Source organism: Cutaneotrichosporon cavernicola, assembly GCF_030864355.1.
Source record: "Cutaneotrichosporon cavernicola HIS019 DNA, chromosome: 2".
NCBI classification, from domain to species: domain Eukaryota; kingdom Fungi; phylum Basidiomycota; class Tremellomycetes; order Trichosporonales; family Trichosporonaceae; genus Cutaneotrichosporon; species Cutaneotrichosporon cavernicola.
Window position 1 is genome coordinate 2,866,691 of NC_083394.1, and position 20,196 is coordinate 2,886,886.

Sequence of the window (20,196 nt, forward strand, 5' to 3'; positions counted from 1 at the left end):
TAAACTTTGGAAAGAGGGAGTGTGGATAGGATGATGAGGATGTAGATGGAGATGGAGATGGAGATGGAGATGTAGAATGTAAGGAGAGAAGAGATGCGACTCCCAAACCAAAACTAAGTTGGTTGTGTTAGGCAAGGGTCAGATTCCCACACAACTAGGTTTTGTTGTCGTCATTCATTGTATACAGTTCTAAACTTGTCTTGTCATTGTCGCTCTACCTCTACGTCGCATTTACCACTTGCTCATTGTTGCACCATGATACTCTCCCTTCGAGCACGCTCCGTCATTACACGGCTCGGACCGGTTTCGTGCCGATCCTCGTACCTTCGGCGATACCTGTCGACCGATTCCGAGAGACCAGCCGAGCCATTCCGCGTGCTCTTCTGCGGGAGCGACGCCTTCTCCGTTGCGGCGCTCGACGCCCTCCTCGGTGCCGAGGGTGGGTTTCTTGCAGTCTGAACTAATTCCAGATGTGTGGCAGAGTCTAGTTGTTTTGACGCCGCGCGAGCGCGCCATCGGCCGCAGTGGCAAGGATACATATATTCGTGGGTCGGTTGCCAGGTTTAGCTAATCCTAGCGCCGCTCAAACTCTTCGCCCTGGAGCGTGATATCGAGCATCACGACGTGCCGCCTGGCAAGCTCTCCTTTCCAGAGGCGTTTCAGAAGCACCACCCCTCGCACCTCCTTCTCACCGCCTCGTTCGGGCACATCATCCCCACCCCGCTTCTGAGCCCCTTCGCACACGCCCTCAATGTCCACCCCAGCGTACTGCCACTGTACCGCGGTGCGGCGCCGGTGCAATGGGCCATCGCGAATGGGGACTCGGCGACAGGCGTGACGGTACAGAGCATGGCGCCGCGCGAGGTCGGCGTCGACGCCGGCGCTGTCCTGGGTGCAGTCGAAGGATTGGTACGTAGAATATTCCAGCTTTGTTTTCCCACAAACTACGTCACATCTCGCTGACCATTGCCTATCCCCGAGGACGCAACATACAACACCCTCCTGCCGGATCTGGCACACGTCGCTGGTCGTCTGCTCGTGCAAGTCCTTCGCCAGCTGCAGAATGGCGCTGCGACTCCGCACGCTCAGGACTCGGCGAACGTGACCCGCGCACCGAAAATTACGAATGACACTGCACGCGTCAACTGGGGGTCACAGGGCGCGGGGACGTTGGATGCGCGCCATAGGGCCTTTGGGCATACACAGCCGCTCTGGGCCCATAGGCCGCAGGAGCTCGTTCATGGTAATCCCAAGGTCAAGCGTGACCAGGCCGTCCAGCTTACTTCGGTCAAGCGGTCCGGCGCGGTGCCGGAGCAGGCTGAGAAGTGGGCATCCGAGGCGGGACGACAGCCGGGGACGATTGTTTTGGACAAGCGGGGACGGCGTGTGCTCGCGCTCACCCGCGACGGGTGGTTGGAGCTAGTGCGCGTTAGGCCAGCAGGTAAGAAGGAGCAGCCTGGCGCCGAGTGGTGGAACGGCCTCCCGCCCAATGTCAAGACGCGTGGATGGGGGATCCTCGAATAACTACTGTATTATGCAATCAATCGCTCTGCAATCTAGTATCTAGGTCCAGCGAAGGGTATAGTACACGACAACCCCGCGCTCTTCCTGCAATTCCCCCCCTTCCCACTGGTGTGGTCCCCATCCGCCACCAGGAAGCCACTTGACCTCGCCCTCAAACGTGGCTTTCAGCCCCGTCGTTGCTGCCATCTCGATGAAGCGAGTAACGGGTCCGCGGCCGGTATGCAGCCCCGCAGCGACGTGTACCACCCCTCCTGCGTACCCCTCGGCTGGGCGGCGAAGGAGAGACGTCACCGAGTCGAGGAGGATACCGTGCTTGTCGCTACTCCACAGCGTGTCGGCAAGTAGGATGGCGTCGTACCCCCATTCCGAGCGGGTGAGGAGCTTGGACACGTCTGTGCCCCAGCTATGTCCCATGACGGCCCAGTTCCCAGGCTTGTCGGCCTCAAAGTTACGCGCGATTGTGGCGACGACGACCGCATTGTCATAGTCCGTACATGTGACACGGGCACCGCATCGTGCCGCCATGATGGATGGGAGGCCGGCGCCAGCACCGAGCTCGACGACGCTGGAGGTCTGGGGCGAGGGGTTGGGGTAGGAACGGTTGGTGACAAAGGAGATGTCGCCACTCGCGATTCGGTCGGCTAGAAATACCGCCGACAGCCAAAGATGGTTGGCCTGCAGTGCGGCATGGACACTCGCGGGAGGATGAGGAAGCCAGAGACGCACGGGTGCCCCGACTGGCGGAGTGTAAACGTGCGGCTCGTCGGGGGAGGAGGTGGAGAAGCCGATGGGGGAGATTGCAAAGAGCGCGCACAACGCGGTGTCGAAGATATCCGCCGAGTCCTCCATCTGTCAGCCAGGTCTTGAGATCGTCGATGGCTGATGTCGTGACATGGTTTGCGTGCTATTCTCAGGTGGTCAAGATCCAAGATCCAAACGGGCAACACGGATCGCGAGGTATGCATGACAATGATGACATCGAAGGGGATAACAACCTCCACCCAAATCCGCCTGACTCTGTAGGCTTGCCAGTAGGCGCGTTACCACGCGGCTTTTCATGATTCGGCTTGGAACCTCATGCTTGATCTCTCAACGTCAAACACTTGACTTTAAGCTGTTTCTATCTCTGATATCTACATCTACACATCTACGACACACTCATGGCAGACACTCCTCCGCACCCTCCGCGTCCGCTGCCGGGCAGCAGAGACCGTACTCCTGAACTCACTACGTGCGTATCTTGGCCGCGGTAGGCAACGTGGAGAAGAAGACATCACGTTTCCTCTTGCCTTCCTTGTCCCATTCCTCCCCCCCTCCCTTCCCCTTTCACTCCTCCCCATTCCTGTCCCCATCTCGCGCCGCTTCATCCTCGCTTCGCTCAGGCGCTAACCCCAGTAAACGTGAGAAGCGTCATCGCGAAGATGACGATGATGATCGTGACAGAAGGTCCAGACGCCGCGACGACGACCGTGACCGCAGCCGCGACCACCGCCGCCGGTACGATGACGATGACGACGACCGCGAACGCCGCCGCCGCCGTGAACGCGAGCGTGAGAGAGACAATAACCGCCGCCGTGACCGCAGCCGTGACCGTAGCCGTGACCGTAGCCGTGACCGCAGCCGCTCCAGAGACCGTGACCGTGACCGCGACCGCCGCCGCGACCGATCGCGCTCGCGCGAGCCCCGAAACCGCTCCCGCTCTCGTGACCGCTCTCGTGACCGCTCTCGTGACCACGACCGGCCCCGCCGTCCTCGTGATGACTCGCGCGAGCGTGAGCGGGCTCGCCTCAAGGCTATGACGCGCGAAGAGAAGGAGCGCGAGCGCGATCGCCGTGACCGCGAGATGCGTGAGGAGCGGCGCGAGATGGCCCGGCGCGAAGGCGTGAGTACATTCCAGGAAACAAGCTCACACCAGCGCGACTACAACTCTCCCCGTCGCCGGCCGTCGTTCTCGCGCGAGGCGAGCCAGCTGCTCGATGAGGTTGACGCAGAGGCCCGTTCAGTATTCGTTTCGCAGATTGCTGCGCGTCTTACCAGCCAGGACCTAGGTCATTTCTTCGACGACATGCTCGGCCGCGGCTCGGTGCGCGACGCGCGCATCATCACTGATAAAGGCCGCCGCTCCAAGGGGTGAGTAGAATAATAGAGCAGCAGCTGACCGCAGAATGGGTTACGTGACGCTCCGCAGCCCTGACCTCGTCAACAAGGCGCTCAACCTATCGGGCAAGGTGGTGGTCGGTATCCCGATCCTTGTTGGGCTCACGCCGGCCGACTCGTACGAGGGTATGTCGCTCAAGGCAGTCATTGCGAGCATCCGTGGACAACGTGAGACCCAGAAAGAGCTGCACGCCAGCCGCCCACGCGGGCCCCGCTACCCACCTATTACTCCAGGTGCTATTCCCTCGAGCATCGACCCGAACGCGCACGCGGGTGCGGCGATCCCGTACCACCGTCTGTATATCACCAAGCTCTCCGACACGCTCTCCAACGATGACCTCAGGCAGGTGTTTGACCCATTCGGCGAAATCGAGTTTGTCGACCTGCACGTGGACCATTCCGGCGCATCCAAGAAAACCGCGTACGTGCAGTTTGCTGAGCTCCCCGCTGCCCAGATGGCCATCGACGCGATGAACGACTTTGAGCTCGCGGGTGAGAAGATCCAGGTCCAGCCTGTCGAGGAGCGTAACGCCCAGTTCGAGAACATGGAAGGCGACCAGCGCCGCGGTGGCCGCCTTGACGCCGCCGGCCGTATGGAGCTGATGAAAAAGCTCGCTCGCACCGACGACGCGAGCCGCCCGCGTGTGGCGGCCCCTCCCAAGCCCGAGAGGCAGCGCCCAACGCACTTCCTCATGGTGAGCAACATGTTCAACCCAGACGAGGAGACGGAGCGCAACTGGGACACAGACCTGGCCGAGGACATCCAGGACGAGGTGAACAACAAGTATGGCCGCGTCGCGCGTATCAAGGTCGACAAGATGAGCCAGGGTGATGTTTACATCGAGTTTGCCGACCTCGACGGGTCTGAGAACGCGCGCCGCGGTCTCCAGGACCGCTGGTTCGGCGGCCGCAAACTCGAGGCGCAGTTTATTTCCGAAGCGCTGTTCAAGGCGCATCTGTGAGCCAGCCTGACAGCGCAGCGTGGGGGCGGAGTGGTGGATCATGGCGATGATACATGCAATGCTCGTAAGTGTGCGTCTGGGGGCGCCGGTATGATAATGCGATAGACTTCATGTGATGCAATTGTGATTGTTAGCGGCGACACAGTCTGACATGCCGGAGACGATGACTCAACGACTCTCCTTCGTCGCTACCGGGTATTGGGCCAAGTAGCGGAAAGAATTGGTTACGAACACGGTGTACGCGTCGAGAGAGATCACTGCGTTCGGGTTCGGGGTGGATAGGGATTGCGCGAAGCTTGTCCCTTACAATGGTGAGGCGGAACATCTCGACTGACGCCTTGGCGCCGAGGTTAGCGACAGACAGCGAGGAGTGGTTATGTGCGGTGTACGCCGAGGAGGAGCAGTAGGAGGAGCAGGGGGGGGGGCTGAGTCAGTTCAGGAGCTGGCCAAGAGGATATGAAGGGCCGGAAGCTTGGGCAGAGAATGTGTGCTGAAGAAGACGCGTGCAGCTGTCTTGAAAATTTGATACAAGGTGAGCGTGAGGGTGGAATGAGAATGATGAAGTGAAGAACTGAACGATGTGATCAAGGTCATTGCGACAATGAGGTGTTTGGTGTACCTCGGGACTCTCCAACTGCTCGACTTGCAAAGTGGAGGTCCAAAAGTCAGCCTCACGTGACATTCCGCACTTGGAATCTCACCCGGACCCGAGTCAATCCGCACTTTGATATATGGATGCTTACGGTGACCAGAAATTTAGTTGAATAGCCACATCTCTCCATCTCCTCATCGATCCATCAATCATGCCGCGCTGGGGAAACCCCACCTCCTTCCTCCCCCTCCTCCCAAAGGACCAGGGGACGCTGGAGCCGCTAGCCGCTTCAGATCTCATCGAGTACATGGAGGTCCTCAAGGAGATGTACATGCCTCCTATCCATGGGGGCTTCACGGCAGCCGACATGGACTTTGAGGATGGCCGCAACGGAAAGAAGAAGAAGAAGCGCACCCTCTCGGGAGGGAGTGTGGATTTGCCAGGCCTCGACCTCGACTTGCACATGGAGGGGCTTGGACTCAACGAGCCGATCGAGGAGGAGGAGGATTCGCACGACGACTCACACGATGACTCACATGACGAGGACGAGCATGGGTACGAAGATCCGTTCGAGCGCGACTGGGCCGAGAAATGGTTGAATGGCGTTGTGCGGCGCGCACAGACGTGGATTGAATCCAACGATTTCGGAGATGACCCAACGCCAGAAGAAAGCAAGGCAACGCACCAAGTCGAGGCTGTCCTTCGCGACGCGACCGCCGTTCTCGCCCTCATGGCTGGTACCGGCGCGGCGGGCGGACTAACACGCCACCTCCTCTTCCCCCTGGCTGCCGAACTGGTACCGGGCCTCCGCGCCCTCCGGCCGCTCGATACGGCCGGCATGAGTCCTGAGACGACGCGCTTCCTCGCACGCCTCGGAACCAGCCCGACGAGTCTGGGCAAGTCGCCGACGTCGCGTTCTCTATCTGCCCGTTCTCCAGGGACGGGGAGGCGGACTGCAGCCCTCCCCGTGCTTCTCCACGACGCGCCCATCACCGACCACATCTCGGTTGGCGTACAGACATGGGGCGCGGCCATTTTACTGGGAAGAGAGGTATCGCTCCGCCCCACCTCGTTCGGCCTCTTCCAAAACCCCAGCCCGCGGGTCCTCGAGCTTGGCGCAGGTACAGGTCTACTAGCTATCATCTGCCGTAAGCTGTTGGACCTGCGCGCGGCTGCTACGGCTATTGGTGCACCAACGCCCGGACCGATGGGCGCGTTACCCGCCAACAACAGCGTCCCTGATGCTGGATTGGTAGTCGCCACCGACTTCCACGCCGATGTGCTGGCCAATCTCCGCATCTGTGTGGACTTGAACGCGACCCCGCGCCCCGACGCCCCAACAACAGGCGTCGAGATAGCCAAACTCGACTGGTGCACCTTCCCGGCATTCATGGAGGCGCGGGCTAAGCGCGCGGCTGGGGAGGACGCGCCGGAAGTGGAAGAAGAGGAACTCGCACCATTCGTCGACAAGCCTTTCGACCTCGTCATCGTCTCTGATTGCGTGTACGACCCGTCTCATGCGGGCTTGATCCGCGACGTGGCTGCATGGACTGTGCGTCCGCCGGGACGACACGACTCGGGGGGTGTTATGGTGAGTGAGCGGAGCGAGCGCTGACGGAGTGAAACGTTTTGGGAGTGAAGCGCTGAAGAGTATGGCTAACACCAGCATCTCATCTCACCTATCCGGCCGACATTCACGCCCGAGCTCGAGTCGATCGACGTCAGCTTCCCTCCGCTCCAGTCTTACCCGCCACTCGCTGAGCGCCGGGCGGCCGCCAAGGGCGCGACGGACGCGTTGCGGACCAGCGTGCCTGCATCTCTAAGGGGCGAGGGGCTTGGTTTGGCACAGGGCCTACGTCTCGGTGTGCGTGGAGGAAAGCGGGCGGTACAGGGCCGTAAAGGGGAGGGGAGGACGGACGAGGCGGGTGGATACTGGTGGTGGGAGGTGGGATGGGGGTAGCATGCTAGAGGGGAGATGGTACCGAGTAAGCATGGATAGCATTTAGATCTCGAGCGCGGCGCTGGCTCACTGTCACTTGACTTTGTAAATGTATATCATGGCCCTCCAAATCCCCAAATGTCCAAATCTCAAGAGACCAGTCAAGACCCTACACGTGACCTACTGTAACTTGCGGAAGGCATGACACGTCTTGATCGTGTCCTCACATCTCTTGACAGCTCGAGAGATTCATTTGCGCCCTTTAGCGTACGTCTGGGTCTGGTGACGTTGTTTTGCCACTAGACTGGAATGGAATGTCTCAACAACAGACCGGCCATCGCCGCCATCGCCGCCATCGCCGCCGGCTACTAAACCAAGCCGGACACGACACATCTTTCCATCTCATCAACATCAACATCAACACCAACACCAACATCATCCATGCCAGTCCGTCAGATCAAGGCTGAAGAGGCGAGCGAAGCCGTCCGCGCCGACCTGGTGCAGGTCATGGCCGCGTCGTTCTTGACCTGTACGTGGCTTCTCTTCCCCTCTGTTGGACTTTATACCTCTCAAGAAAGGGCTCACCCCAGATAAGCCTTGGACAGGCATGTGGGGCGACGAGCGCGCGTTTACGGAGAAGCTGTTCGTCAGTGTCGTCGACAACGCGTTCGAGAAGTGGGAGGTTTGGGTTGCTGAGGACGACGAGAAGGATAAGGTCCTGGGCGTTGCAATGTGGTGTCCTCCCGGCGTGGGGTTTGAGTGAGTTGGCTTCCACCTCGCCGTCATCCCCGTCCTCTCCACGACGACCTCGCCCTTCCCAACACCACCTCCCTCCCTTCAACGCCCTCTAACAACAGCACTGCCTTCCTCCGCCCGTCCATCGCCGACCTCCCCGCACCACTCAAGCACCACTTCATCTCGCACGTCTCCCCCCAATTCCGGGCACTCGATGATGTCCTCCCTGGCCACGACACAGAGTGGTGGTACCTCGCCTTCCTCGCAACCCACCCCGACGCCAAGGGCAAAGGCGTCGGCACTGCCCTCCTGCAGTCCGGTGCGGAGAGGGCTGGATCAACCCCCCAAGCCCTGAGTACCGGGAATGACGAAAACCAGCATTTCTACGAGGGCAGGGGATATGTCAAGCGCGGCCAAGTCGGAGCCGTCCTTCACGACGGCTACGACTGGACAGAGAGGTTGATGGTGTGTCCCGGCGACGCCGAGATCTAGATATTCGATATAATACTAGATGTGGCAAACGTCGACGCGCCCATGGAGCGACATATGTATGTGTGCGCTTGTGGAGGACTGGTGACAGTAGCGTCACAATGATCATATCAACGACTGGCAGTGGGTCAATGGTCACAGCCACTGCCACTGCCGCCGCCCGCCCAGCCACTACCACTGCCACTGCCGCTATACGCCAATGCAACGTCTTATGCATATTATAACCAGGCAACACGGACAGGCCGCTTTTGTAAATGCGATGCACCTCCTCCGCCGCAGGACCAGCCCTCCTCCCCTCTCTCATATCAAATCCTCACTCGCTCACCAATTCGCTCGCTACAGCAGCGCGTCCTCACTAACTCCCTGTTCGACCTTTTTACGCCACTCGCGCCGCCAGTGCATGAGCATTTCGCGCACCCCGGACTGCCACAGCAACCGGCGCATCCACTCGAGCATGGCGTCGTCGTCCTCGGGCACATAGTAGCTGCTGAGCAAGGAGAGGATACTCTCAAAGTCGGCCGAAGGGTGGGCGAGTTCACGCCGGAACGCCCACAACAAGGCCATAACACCAATAATTATGACGTCGATGCCGTCGAGGAAGAGGGCGTCCCAGAGGCGGAGTTGGACATTGAAGGGGACGACATTGACGAAGAGCGTGATGTAGATCTTGGCGCCCCAGGCTGATGACGAGATCATGTTCCGTTTCTGTATTAGTTTTGTCAGAGGACGACTCACAAAGCTCGCGTATACGTCTGGCATGATCGATTCCATTAGGCGTTCCTGGACGTAGAATGTCTCGAGGAGACCGGGGAAGCCGGGCGCAAACATCCCATGTAAGTCGTATAGGTCGTGCAGGCGTACCATGAGCGAGTATGTGCGCAAAGGTTAGATGGATCGAAAGAGTGGGCTCACCTCCGGCTCAAAGTAGCATAGCAGGGTTGCGGCCACACTCCCCATGCCCTGGCAGTATCCACATGTCCCGCAAGATTGGGAGAATGCGTGCAAGACGTGGAAGAGGGCGCGCTGCCCATGGCCGAAGCGCGTGCGGAACAGAGCATGTCCCGAGATTGTACGGGGCACGTCGAGGTCGATCTGCACGTCATTCGTGCTAGGCAGGTCCTTGCGCATATTGTAGTCGGCCTCAAGCGCGTTGTGTATCGGTACACGCTCGCCGTTCCGTCGCGCTCGGTCGGCGGCAGCCTCGGCCAGTGTCCACCACGCCGCCATACGCCATCGGTCTGGGATGCCCTTCCATATACGTGTGGTGTGCTTCCCCCCCTCGGTCGAACTCCATCGCCAGCCGATCACGTTCCGCCCCTCGTCTCGGTCCGCAACACTCATCATCGCCATCCACTTACCGACGCGCTCGGCTTCCCTCTTCCTGTGCCGCGTTTCGTCGGCGCGGCTAGGTCCTCCCGCTGGCACGATAGGCGGCGAGGGTGGCGGCCCCTTTGCAGGTCCAACCTTGACCTCGCCAGCGCTCTTCGCGGTCACTTTTGGGTGGGACTTGAAGCGCGCAGCTGGTACACGCACGAGCCGGTGCTCCGATCTCGTCTTGGTGTCGGCGTCCACGAAGCCGTACCGATCCAGGCTTTTGAGGAACTTGAGCTCCTGGTCTGTCATGAGGCTCGACGCGGCCCAGGTCGTGGTCACACGCGAGCCAGCCCCAATGCCACCGCGTGTGCGCTCGACGCCTTCGTCCCAGCCGTCGCCGTATACGCCCTCGACCTCGAGTCGTGCGTCTGATGTCAGCTCCTCAGATATCAATATACAACTGAACTCACACGTAGAGCGCACGTGGAACGCATCAGTCTCTTCGCCAGGGTACTGTGATGAGACGAGGGACGAGTTCGACGCCGCGAGGCTGTTCACTGCCGAGCCGTTGCGCGGGGTCGCTGCGATCCGCGCTATGCTGGGGTGTATCGGCGACGTAGATTCGGTGGGTGATAACGCGGGTGGTGTCTGTGGCGAGTTGTCCACGCGTAAGCGCAGGGGTATGGCGGAAGAGGAACGCCGTTCCTCTGGAGGATCGGGAGACTGGTGCACCACTACATCAGGGGTGCGGGGCGGTGTGGTGCGGCTCCCGCGTCTGTCGGGATCAACTGGCTCCGGCGTCCAAGTCTGCGCAAGCTGGTGAGGCACGATATGCCGTTCCGCAGGATGCGCATAATCATGGGTGAGCGCCTGTCCAACCGCGATGCCCTGCGCCGGTGGATGCTGCGGGGCCTCCGAATGTCCGCCAACGCTCCACTCGTCGTCCTGCCGCGTAAAGTCCTGTGCGGTCGAGGGTCGCGCCAAGTTCCACTGGTCGTGCGACTGCTGCTGCTGAAGCGGAACCGAGACGTAGTCGCCCGTATCGAACGGCCGGGGTGTCACGTACACATCATCGTCGGCGTCCGAATACTGGCTCGCGTCGAGCTCCTCGAGCTCTTCATGGTCGCCGGCCATGTCTCGCGCCTGGTGTGGGAGCACGTGGTGCGAGTCGGACGCCGACGCCCAGCTATCACGGCCGTACAGGTTGTAGATGTCGTTGGCCTCTTGCGCGCTTTCAAAGTGCGAGCTGCGCTGCCCCGCGCCGTAAGGGATTGCCATGGCGGTAAGGTTAGGGTTGTTGATGGTGGTAGCACAAGAGACGGAGGTAGGATTGAGCGGTCGGTCGGTCGCGTCGACGCGTAGCACAGTCGCGCGCGTGGGCGTGGGCGTCGACGGACAACAAGGATGAGGATGTAAGGGTGGAGCAAAGATGAGGATTGAGGATTGAGGATGGACGATGGGCGTTGGGCGTTGGGAGAGTGGAGAGGGGCGCGGGGAGTGTCAGGGACAGTGCTCATTGATATGTGCGCCACAGCGCCAAGATGGTGACGCGCACAATTTTGAGTCACTCACCATTCGCTACACATACACTAGTCTGGTTGACAAGTTGACAGTTGAATGGTGAATACTCAATGTTGATGGGTTCAAGTGCGAGCAAAGGCAGATATGATACAGTGCGGGGTGACTGTTTTGAACCGACAGGTACTTACTTCTGTTCATCCATCATGTTTAAAGGCACGCCTGAGACCTTCCCTTGGGCCGTTCCAGCAAAGTCATTCAACAGGCTTCCTCTCCTTTGTCAACTTTATCAACTTTGAGTCTACTTGAGTTTGTAGTCGTCGACATGCTCTGATGCTCAAATGGTGAGCTCAACTTGAACTTTAAGCTATAAGAGTCGGTCGGACAGGCTTACTGTCTTACAATTGGATGGACATTGGACATTGGTCGCGCCCCGACTAACGTTCTAGCCAGCCTACGACCTGGTTATGATTGGCGATCGGACAAGTTATGACTAGACTAGACCTACGCAGTTAGCGTAAGATGTTGGGATCTTAGGAGTGTCTCAGTGTCTCCTCTCTCCTCGCTGATGCTTGGATTGCAAAGTAAACAGGAAGATCCGGATAAGAGGTTACAATCTACCACCAGAACCGAGGTATTCTCACCATGTACCGGCTATGACGGGATCAAAAGGCCTTCCCATGTTAGACCGGCAACACCAGCCGGACATGTGGTGGACACCCACGCATCGGTATCGGTGATCCACCAACTACCAACTACTCCTCCCATTGTCATACTCTTCTTAAACACCGACACTCGTTACAATGAGCCAACTTGTACAGGCTTATGAGCAGCTCCTCCTCGACAACGTCAGCACCGTCAACACGGTCGAGAGCGCCATCCGCAATGTCACCTGGTTCCTCCCTGGCCGCTTTGCCGACGCCGACATTGCCTCAGAGGGCCGTGAGTACGCCACCACTTGCCCACTGACAAACAGTATACGCCCTACTCTCGGTGGTGAGCAGCGTGCACGACCGGCTGCTAGAGAAGCGCATTCCGGCTGCTCTCTCGCTCCCGCCCCACCCGTTCGCTTCCGAGGCCGCCGGCGGGCCCAGTACCGTCCGCCAGCCTGGCTTTCCCCCCGTCCCCCGCCTCTCGCCTATCCTCCCTGCACCCAGTGAACACGCACGATACACCCGTTACTGGAGCGAGCGGAGTGGGACCTACCGCCGCGCGAGCCGTGCCCTCACGACGATCACGTACATTGAGCTGCTAAGTGAGATGGTCGCTAAGCGGCGCCTAGGCGACCGCGTCCGCTGGAAGGTCGTCATGTCCATCGAGAGCATCAAGTGTGTCCATCCAAGATTGTGCTGATACAGAACCATCCTCCGCCTTCTCATAATTGCCATCACGAGGCGGCCCGTGCTCGACCCGCCGACACCGAAGCGCGAGTTCGACTTTGCCTCCGTCCCGCAGGACAAGCTCCTTCCCCGCTCCTCTTCAGGCGAGAAGAAGAAGGGTGACAATGAGCGCCATGAGGTTCTTGGTGCTGTGGCAACGCGCGCACCCCTCAGGAACCACCTCTACCCTCTCATCGGCGCGCTGCCCGAGCAGTACCTGGAGCACCCGCTCATGCTAGTGCCCGAGCTCGGCACGGGGAGCGAGATGGCCAGCGAGCTCCTCAGCGCGACGGCCATCCTCGTCCAAGTCCTCCTCCTTGTCCGTGCATCGGTGAGTGTCAGCTGTTTACGCCGGACTTGAAGCTGACATCAGCGCGCCCCCAACCGCGCACGGTACCACCCCGCGTCCCTACCGACACTGTCGCGCAACCTGTGGCCCTTCGCCATCCCGATCGCGATGCAAATTCTCGCCCGTCGCCTTCGCGTTCCTGCCAGCGACTCGATCCTCCTCGCCGAGCACTATGCGCACGCTGACCGTCGCATTGCCTCCCACTTCTTCCTCCAGGGCCCAATGTGGATCGGCTGGACACGTCCCAAGGTTGTGGGCTTCATCAACTTCCTTGGTCGCATTCCTCTCATCTCTCTCGCAGGCGACCTCATCGGCGGATACCTCCCGCTCGTCGACGACTACTTCTGTGAGCTCTCAGAAAATGACAGAGCTGACGGCAGACATGGTTACGTGAACCAAAACTCGAGGGATGTAGGAGTACATATAGGTATAGGCACGTTTGTACAATTAAAAGCCTGGGGTCAGCATTATCGCGGTGGAACGCACAGCAGTCGCAGTCGAAGGGGCAGAGGGGTGTGCCGCCAACTTCGGGGTCGATGCCGAGCTCGGCCTCCTTGAAAATGAGGTATCCTTCTTCCGTGCGCTGGCCTGCTGTCAGGTCTGATGATGATCAACTTACGGTCGCCGTCACCGCGACTATCACGCCACAACCGGTCTTGCTCGACCTCGGTCCGGTCGCGTTTCCCTGCGTTCCCAGCGCGAGCCTCCTTCGCCCGATCCAAAGCGGCAACGACAGCGACGGAGGGGTCAACGACTTCTTCCACGACACTTGATTGCTGGGTCTTGTTCTCCTTCTCCTTCTTGTTCGGCTTTTCTCCGCTCTTCTTAGATTTCTTGACCTTGTCCTTCATCTCGCTCCGCTTCGCTGCCTCCTCTACCTTCCGTCCCTCATCGCGCTTCTTCCCCTTGGCCTTGCTCTTGACAGCTTTGGGGGCAGCGAAAATGTCGTCGATTTCCCCCGCGTCGACGACCACGGCCTTCTTCTTGCCCTTGTCCTTCTTGTCGCTCATGATGTCGTGGTCGTGCTCGTGGTCGTGGCCGGAGTTGTTGATAGAGAACCAGAGTTGGTGGGTGGCCAATCTTTGCCAAAGATTAGATCCCGGCGGGGTCCCGGATTCGTGCCTGGTGAGTAGCCTCTCTAGAGATGCCCGACGTTTCCGTCTTTCTCCTACCCTCTCCTCACTTGTCCACCTACTCTCTCTTATCTATAGCGAAACCATGCTCGCGCGCTCGATGGCTCTCCGCTTCGGTCGCCCCGCGGGATTTCTTGGGCGGCGCGCCCTCAGCAGTTAGTTGAACGCTCCATACCCATACCACCAACTAACGCCAGCCAACTCCAACAACGCACCCTTCCCCGACAAGCTGGCTTTTGCTTTTGATATTGTTCGTCTGATGCGGCACGTGTACCGAGCTGATAGCAGGACGGAGTACTCAAGCAGGGGAAGTTTGTGCTTCCGCAGGCTAAGCGGGTCATGAAGATGCTTACTGGGGAGGACGGGCGGTTGCCACGGTGAGTCAGATAGGGCAGCTGCAGGCAGCTAAATGACGGATATAGCAGCGGCTAAAGTCAACTAGTTGAATTGCATCTGCCTCACAACAGCCACTAACACCACACCAGACCAGTACCCTTCCTCCTCATGACGAATGGCGGTGGCGTGGTCGACTCTGAACGAGTCAAACTCCTCTCGCGGGATCTCGGCGTCGAGGTGTGTCCACTCTAGCTTAACGCGATGAACTCTACTAACCACAGCTTAACGAAAACCAGCTCGTGCAAAGCCACACGCCGCTCAAGCCCGCCATGGCTCAGTTCGCGGACAAGGTCGTCCTCTGCATCGGTGGCCCGAAGGACGCAGCGCGTAAGGTCGCTGAATCATACGGCCTGCGCAAGGCGGTCCTTCCTCATGACATCCTGCACTGGAACCGCACCATCTGGGATCGGTACAAGTTTGGGCCTGCCGACGAGGAACTCGTCCGCGTAAGTCTGGCCACTTGGTTGGGCCTCAGCTGACCCCAGCACGACATCAACTTCACAACCACCCCCGTCAGTGCGATCTTCGTCCTCCACGACAGCTACGACTGGGGCCGCGACTTGACGATCATCAACGAGCTCATGCAGTCTGAAGGCGGGTTACTGGGCACTGTCCGTGAGGACAGGCACATCCAGAAGCCTGGCGGGGAGATCCCGCTCTTCTTCTCCAACCCCGACCTGGAGTGGAAGTCGTGAGCTCAAGCTGGTTCGGTCAGCTGACACCAGTGACTACCCCGTCGTGCGCCTGGGGATGGGCGCGTTCTCCCTTTCCGTCAGCGCGGTGTACAAGGCGACAACCGGGTTAGATCTGCCATTTACGCAGATCGGTAAGCCCCACCGCCTGACGTACGAGTTTGCGGACTCGATGCTCCGGCGACGCGTCAAGGAACTGCGAGGGGCAGACCAGGACTTGAACGTGTGCGTAGCTCTTTTGGCTCTGGGACAAGCTAATGGCAGATACATGATAGGCGGTAAGCTACTAGCAGCGCGAGATACTGACGCCCGTTTAAGACAACCCGCTATCTGGTCAGTTGTCTCGATGTTATTGAAACTGACGACAGACATCTGGGGCGCCAATAACTTTGGGTGGGACTCGATTCTACTCCGCACCGGGGTGTACCAGGGCGGGGAACCAAGCCACATCCCCACGGCGATCTGTGACGACGTCGAGCTGGCCGTCGACTGGGCGTTCAAGAACGAGCGCATGAGGTCAGCGAAGGAGGCGTAGGGTTAACTGGTCAAAGCTAGCTGTAGAGCGTTGGGCCAATCTACAGACCTTAGATCCATACATGCTAGAGCTCGAGTGCAACTGGTGAAGGGTTGTTGACACAATCGGGAGTTTACGTAAAAATTAGGCCCCGCACTGCGCTCGCTCAGCGGTTGGCATACCGTGTCATCATCAGTCTTTCTCTGATTGTTCATCCCATCTCCCACCTTCTCTCATTCTATTCTCCTTCATCCCAAACAGGTCGACGGTAGTGTAGTCATGAGCACACCACCACCACCACCACCAGACAGCGCGCCGTCTGGCGCCGCACCAATCCCCGCCTCCCCACCTACCCCTCAAGTCACCTCCCAAGCCTCGGCCACGCCACCCGACGCGCCCGCGTCGGTCCCAACTGCTTCTTCCTCCAATGTACAAGTCTTCCGCCCAGCCGACGCGTCCTCGAAGCGTGAGCCTTATCCCCGACTCCGGCTTCCTCGACTCAGCTTCCTTCACCAGAATCTTAACTGATCCCAGCCGAGGAGCCCGACGCGTCGTTCTACGAACCGACCATATCGGACGTGCAGGATTACCATTCGATGATCCTCGGGCGGTCGAAGCAGTTGAACGAGGCGCCGCTGCTTACCGCCAAGCACCGGGATGCGGAGCGCGCAGCGGCTGAGAAGCGTAAGGCTGAGAAGTGGCCTAACGTGAGTGCCAATACCCTCCTCCCTCCTCTCCCCCTCTTCTCCCTTTTCTCTCCCCAAACAGCCACATAACCATTTCCCCCTCCCCCCTAGGGCCTGGGGATCCGGCTGCTTTCGTGATTGTAGCTGACGGCAGGCAACGATCCGTGTCAAGTTCTCGGACGGCACGCAGATCCAGAGTGTCTTCCCCTCGTCTTCCGCGTGAGTCTCTTTCCGTTGCGACTGAATTAATTGAATTGAGCAAGCTGCTCGCCTACCCCGCGCACGCTGACCCCAGTATCCAGCCTGTGTATGCCTTCGTGCGCGAGTCGCTCTCGCCCGACGCCGCGACCAAGCCATTCACCTTCTACCAGCCTCCACGCACGACCTTCCCCGAGCGGCCCGTCCCTCAGCCCCCAGTCCCCAAGCACATCAATCCCGCCATGCGCTCGCGCGTCGTCCAGTCCCACAATGGGCCGCAGCGTGGACCTAATGCCGCGGGCATCCAGGGTGGGAGTGGCGGGAAGGAGAGCCTGAGCGAGCTCGAACTGGTGCCGCAGAGCGTACTGCTTGTGCGGTGGGAGGATGCGGCGATGAACTGTGAGTGTCTGAGTGACTGCCGCCTCTGCCCCGCGCTAGTGAGCGCCCCCGTCTCCCAGTGGCCAGCTCCAGGCCCATCGTATTTGCTGACCCCAGCCTCGGACTATCCCGCGCCCCTCAAGGACGAGCTCCGCGCCAAGGCTGCGCCTTTGCCGCCTCCTGCTGTCAAGGAGGCGCCCGAGCCTGTCAAGAAACTCACGCGCAAGGCGGGCGAGGTCAAGATGCCCAAGTGGCTACAGAAAGGCCTACTGAAGAAGAAGTAGGTTAGAGCTTAGAGGGTATGTATAGTATTCCGTGCTGTTGGTGACTCCTCATCTGTGCATGTGTCCTATCATGATGTTGTGCTCTTGACTACTCCCTCCCACGCCGAAACGCAACGCATCGGTCAACACACCTCGTCTCTTGGGCATGACGATCTCGTCCTCAGGTTGTCCACTTCAACTCCTCCCGCCACTACACGGGGGTCTGCCGGAACAGGTCCGGCGTCCTGCTAAAGTCCGGGAAGCGCTTCGGCACCGCGAGGCCCTTCTGGCCCGCCAAATGGTGGCGCGCGGCAGGGGCAGCGAGCGGTTCGTTCATGCGCGCCTCATCCGGCGTGTGGTCGTTGTTCATCCGCCCTACATGCTCGGCCTCCTGGGACGCGGCGTCAATCGACGACGCGTCCATGCTCTGGGAGTGGACGGGGTGGTGCTGGTTCATGAGGAGGAGAAGGAGTTGGTGGTAGGTTGTGGTGGGTCTGTTTGGAACGCGCTGGTGTTTCTACTTGGAAGGCAGTCGCAGGCTTGATGGAAGTGGAAGTAGTGGCGGCTGGGGAAGGAGGTGGAGAAGAGTTGGAAGGATGATGAACTGGAGTCCGTGGGAACGCTCGGCGAGTCTATATACAGCAGCGCCGAGCCCCACTCGTTCGTGCCGTCGCGTCCCGTGACGAATGTGGAGCGACGTAGCCGTGGAGTGTGGGACTGTCGACGCGAATATCGGTGCACATCTTATCTGGACACGGCGCACGAGGAATGTGCTGGTGGAAGGAGGAATGGTGGATCGTGGAGCTCCGTGTAGCAGGGCGGAGACGAATGGTTTGCATGGTGTGGAGAGTGCGTAGGCGTAAGGTCGGGGACCGGGTCGGAGATGTTCCGGCAGGGCGAGATAATGCCTCTGATCTTAGAGCTCCTCGAGTTCGCGCAGTGCCCGGGCAGCCACATCGACCAGCGGCGCATCAGCACTAACAGCTGCCCCAATATCCACCTGCTCCGTTACTCCCTTCCATGTCACCTCTCTTCCCTCTCTCGCCTCTCTCCGAATCCTCAAGATCTCCTCGGGCGCAACGAGCCTGACGACCGCCATGTCCCCTTCCTCAACCCCAGTAGCTGCGGCTAGGAGGGGTAAGATGTCGCGACTAATGGCGGTTGCGAGGACGATGACTTCTGCCCCTGCTTGTCGGTAGTTTGAGCAGACTGAGGTGAGGTTGGCTATGGCCAGGTTGTTATTTTGGGGATCTGAGGGGTGGGGTGGTGAGAGGGCGCGGATGTCGTCTAGGTCAATTACTGCGTGGGGCGTTCCGCGGGTGGAGAGCAGGGAGGAGACGGCGCGAGATGTGGAGGTTTTGCCGATTCCGCGAGGGCCGGTTATTAGGAGTGTTGAGGGCATTGCGGGTGGTTGGGGTCGGGGGGGGGGGGGGCGGGGGGGAAGGGGTTGGGTTAAGAGGAGAGGGAGGAAGAAAGGGAGGAAGAGGGAGTTGGTTTGCGGTGAGGACGACAGGTGAGGTGAGGCCGCGGCCAGAGGCGTGAGAAGGAGTGGAGAGGTGAAAGAAGAGGGGATCGAGGAGGCAAGTGATGACGAGACGACGGGTGGAAAGAAGGCGCAAAGGACAATGCTGTGGTTGGTGGCTTGGTGGAGGTCGTCCACCTCATCTTGGCTGCGTCATTGAGTTTGCCAAGCACCGGGCCGGGCCGACGCGCGGGCACACTGACAAATAACAGACAGCAAGCAGTCCACAATGTGCATACACCATGCACATTCAAAGTGCCAAAGCTGCATCGATTTCCATCAGCGCTTCTCCGCTCCTGCGCCCCGCTCGATTACCACCAACCTCTCTGACTCGGCACCATGCTGAGCTCCCCAAACAGCCTGGACATGTCACTCTCCACCAGTCTTTGTACACAATCCTGGCTACGCTTTCCCGCCTTGGCTGTTGGATGAGGTGGAGGGTCGCTCCAGCTCTCTACATAGTTGGAGACGGCGATTTAGCCGCCAGTGGTGGCTTGCACCCTTTGGTGTGATTTGGTGAGGTGAGGGAGATTGGGTCTGAGGGTAGTCATGACCCCATCAAATAGGTAGTTTCCCACTGTCCAGGAGGCCTCGAATGGCTTGGTGTGGATGAATTTGGAGGGGGTCCTCGCTCCTGGTAATCTCAGCTCGAGTTGGGGTAGATACAATGTACTAGGCGATGATGACCAGTATTGAGATGTGGGCATACCTACAGTGGGTACCTTGGTAGGGTGGGTGGTCAAGCCACCACTAGTCGGTTCTGGCCAGCTGGCCAACGTCATCGCTGCCACCAGAGCTCTGTGCTCGGGTCGTACCTTTAGATGCTTGGCCCTGTTTTGCCTTTTGTCCATCTCCTGACACGACCAAAGCACATGGCACCTAAGCACCGAAACGCTAGGTTTGATACGAAACCACCGGCCAGAGAGATGAAGCAGTCGGAGACAAGCAATGAGATTGGGTAAGATTGAGCCCAAGTCACCCTGTACCCAGGTATACAAGGGGTGAGTGAGCATGGCTGAATCATGGCGCTCGCACGGGGTCTAGGGCGCTCATTGCACGGGCCATCGCTTCGGCCTCTTCTAAATTCCAGCCCTCGATGCTTTTAACGTGGTATCTGCGTGTGATCGCGTGTGAGAGAACGTGAACGTGAGAGCGAGATCTGTCATCTTTGAGATCTTGAGAGAGATGGAGCGTGAGGCAAAGTCCAACCCTACTTTGTTCTTTGTACAGGAGGACAGCGACCGCGTAAACCAATGCTGCCAGGATGGGATGAGATTACGACCCCGGTGAGTTGGGATCGGTGAGTGATGAGTGATGAGTGGGAGTGATGCCTGATGCCTGTGCCTGATGCCTGATGCCTGATGCCTAATGCCTAGTACGCGATGCGGAATGATGGGGTCAAGGTGAGGCGCCAAGGGTACTGATCAAGTTGTCAAAGACGTGGAGGAGAGTGGGG

General features: G+C 59.4%; 11 protein-coding genes across 11 annotated transcripts; 7 read left to right on the top strand and 4 right to left on the bottom strand.

Moving 5' to 3' along the window:
* Positions 1-255: 255 nt before the first annotated feature.
* On the top strand, positions 256-1,524 carry FMT1 (uncharacterized protein; the record flags this gene model as incomplete). The annotated part of the gene is made up of 4 exons (XM_060598187.1): positions 256-439; positions 471-545; positions 578-909; positions 982-1,524. 4 exons carry the CDS (start codon positions 256-258, stop codon positions 1,522-1,524), a joined length of 1,134 nt encoding a protein of 377 aa, XP_060455006.1.
* Positions 1,525-1,563: 39 nt separating this feature from the next.
* On the bottom strand, positions 1,564-2,373 carry CcaverHIS019_0211030 (uncharacterized protein; the record flags this gene model as incomplete). The annotated part of the gene is made up of 1 exon (XM_060598188.1): positions 1,564-2,373. The coding sequence occupies one exon, from the start codon at positions 2,371-2,373 to the stop codon at positions 1,564-1,566; it is 810 nt and encodes a 269-aa protein (XP_060455007.1).
* A 311-nt stretch (positions 2,374-2,684) lies between these two features.
* On the top strand, positions 2,685-4,643 carry rsd1 (uncharacterized protein; the record flags this gene model as incomplete). The annotated part of the gene is made up of 4 exons (XM_060598190.1): positions 2,685-2,755; positions 2,920-3,406; positions 3,440-3,654; positions 3,689-4,643. 4 exons carry the CDS (start codon positions 2,685-2,687, stop codon positions 4,641-4,643), a joined length of 1,728 nt encoding a protein of 575 aa, XP_060455008.1.
* Positions 4,644-5,446: 803 nt separating this feature from the next.
* Positions 5,447-7,546, top strand: CcaverHIS019_0211050 (uncharacterized protein; the record flags this gene model as incomplete). The annotated part of the gene is made up of 4 exons (XM_060598191.1): positions 5,447-6,826; positions 6,902-7,099; positions 7,422-7,441; positions 7,504-7,546. 4 exons carry the CDS (start codon positions 5,447-5,449, stop codon positions 7,544-7,546), a joined length of 1,641 nt encoding a protein of 546 aa, XP_060455009.1.
* A 69-nt stretch (positions 7,547-7,615) lies between these two features.
* Positions 7,616-8,401, top strand: CcaverHIS019_0211060 (uncharacterized protein; the record flags this gene model as incomplete). Its single annotated transcript, XM_060598192.1, has 3 exons — positions 7,616-7,703; positions 7,765-7,933; positions 8,032-8,401. The coding sequence occupies 3 exons, from the start codon at positions 7,616-7,618 to the stop codon at positions 8,399-8,401; spliced, it is 627 nt and encodes a 208-aa protein (XP_060455010.1).
* A 333-nt stretch (positions 8,402-8,734) lies between these two features.
* On the bottom strand, positions 8,735-10,990 carry CcaverHIS019_0211070 (uncharacterized protein; the record flags this gene model as incomplete). The annotated part of the gene is made up of 4 exons (XM_060598193.1): positions 8,735-9,103; positions 9,134-9,178; positions 9,311-10,140; positions 10,183-10,990. The coding sequence occupies 4 exons, from the start codon at positions 10,988-10,990 to the stop codon at positions 8,735-8,737; spliced, it is 2,052 nt and encodes a 683-aa protein (XP_060455011.1).
* A 1,043-nt stretch (positions 10,991-12,033) lies between these two features.
* Positions 12,034-13,352, top strand: CcaverHIS019_0211080 (uncharacterized protein; the record flags this gene model as incomplete). Its single annotated transcript, XM_060598194.1, has 5 exons — positions 12,034-12,172; positions 12,207-12,558; positions 12,589-12,940; positions 12,983-13,304; positions 13,339-13,352. The coding sequence occupies 5 exons, from the start codon at positions 12,034-12,036 to the stop codon at positions 13,350-13,352; spliced, it is 1,179 nt and encodes a 392-aa protein (XP_060455012.1).
* Positions 13,353-13,405: 53 nt separating this feature from the next.
* Positions 13,406-13,968, bottom strand: CcaverHIS019_0211090 (uncharacterized protein; the record flags this gene model as incomplete). The annotated part of the gene is made up of 3 exons (XM_060598195.1): positions 13,406-13,413; positions 13,445-13,546; positions 13,578-13,968. 3 exons carry the CDS (start codon positions 13,966-13,968, stop codon positions 13,406-13,408), a joined length of 501 nt encoding a protein of 166 aa, XP_060455013.1.
* Positions 13,969-14,176: 208 nt separating this feature from the next.
* CcaverHIS019_0211100 (uncharacterized protein) lies at positions 14,177-15,714 on the top strand (the record flags this gene model as incomplete). The annotated part of the gene is made up of 10 exons (XM_060598196.1): positions 14,177-14,246; positions 14,289-14,341; positions 14,380-14,468; positions 14,577-14,664; positions 14,709-14,933; positions 14,973-15,178; positions 15,213-15,404; positions 15,444-15,457; positions 15,498-15,512; positions 15,548-15,714. 10 exons carry the CDS (start codon positions 14,177-14,179, stop codon positions 15,712-15,714), a joined length of 1,119 nt encoding a protein of 372 aa, XP_060455014.1.
* A 258-nt stretch (positions 15,715-15,972) lies between these two features.
* CcaverHIS019_0211110 (uncharacterized protein) lies at positions 15,973-17,239 on the top strand (the record flags this gene model as incomplete). The annotated part of the gene is made up of 5 exons (XM_060598197.1): positions 15,973-16,159; positions 16,228-16,400; positions 16,534-16,598; positions 16,675-16,976; positions 17,073-17,239. The coding sequence occupies 5 exons, from the start codon at positions 15,973-15,975 to the stop codon at positions 17,237-17,239; spliced, it is 894 nt and encodes a 297-aa protein (XP_060455015.1).
* Positions 17,240-17,429: 190 nt separating this feature from the next.
* Positions 17,430-17,675, bottom strand: CcaverHIS019_0211120 (uncharacterized protein; the record flags this gene model as incomplete). The annotated part of the gene is made up of 1 exon (XM_060598198.1): positions 17,430-17,675. The coding sequence occupies one exon, from the start codon at positions 17,673-17,675 to the stop codon at positions 17,430-17,432; it is 246 nt and encodes an 81-aa protein (XP_060455016.1).
* Positions 17,676-20,196: the final 2,521 nt, after the last annotated feature.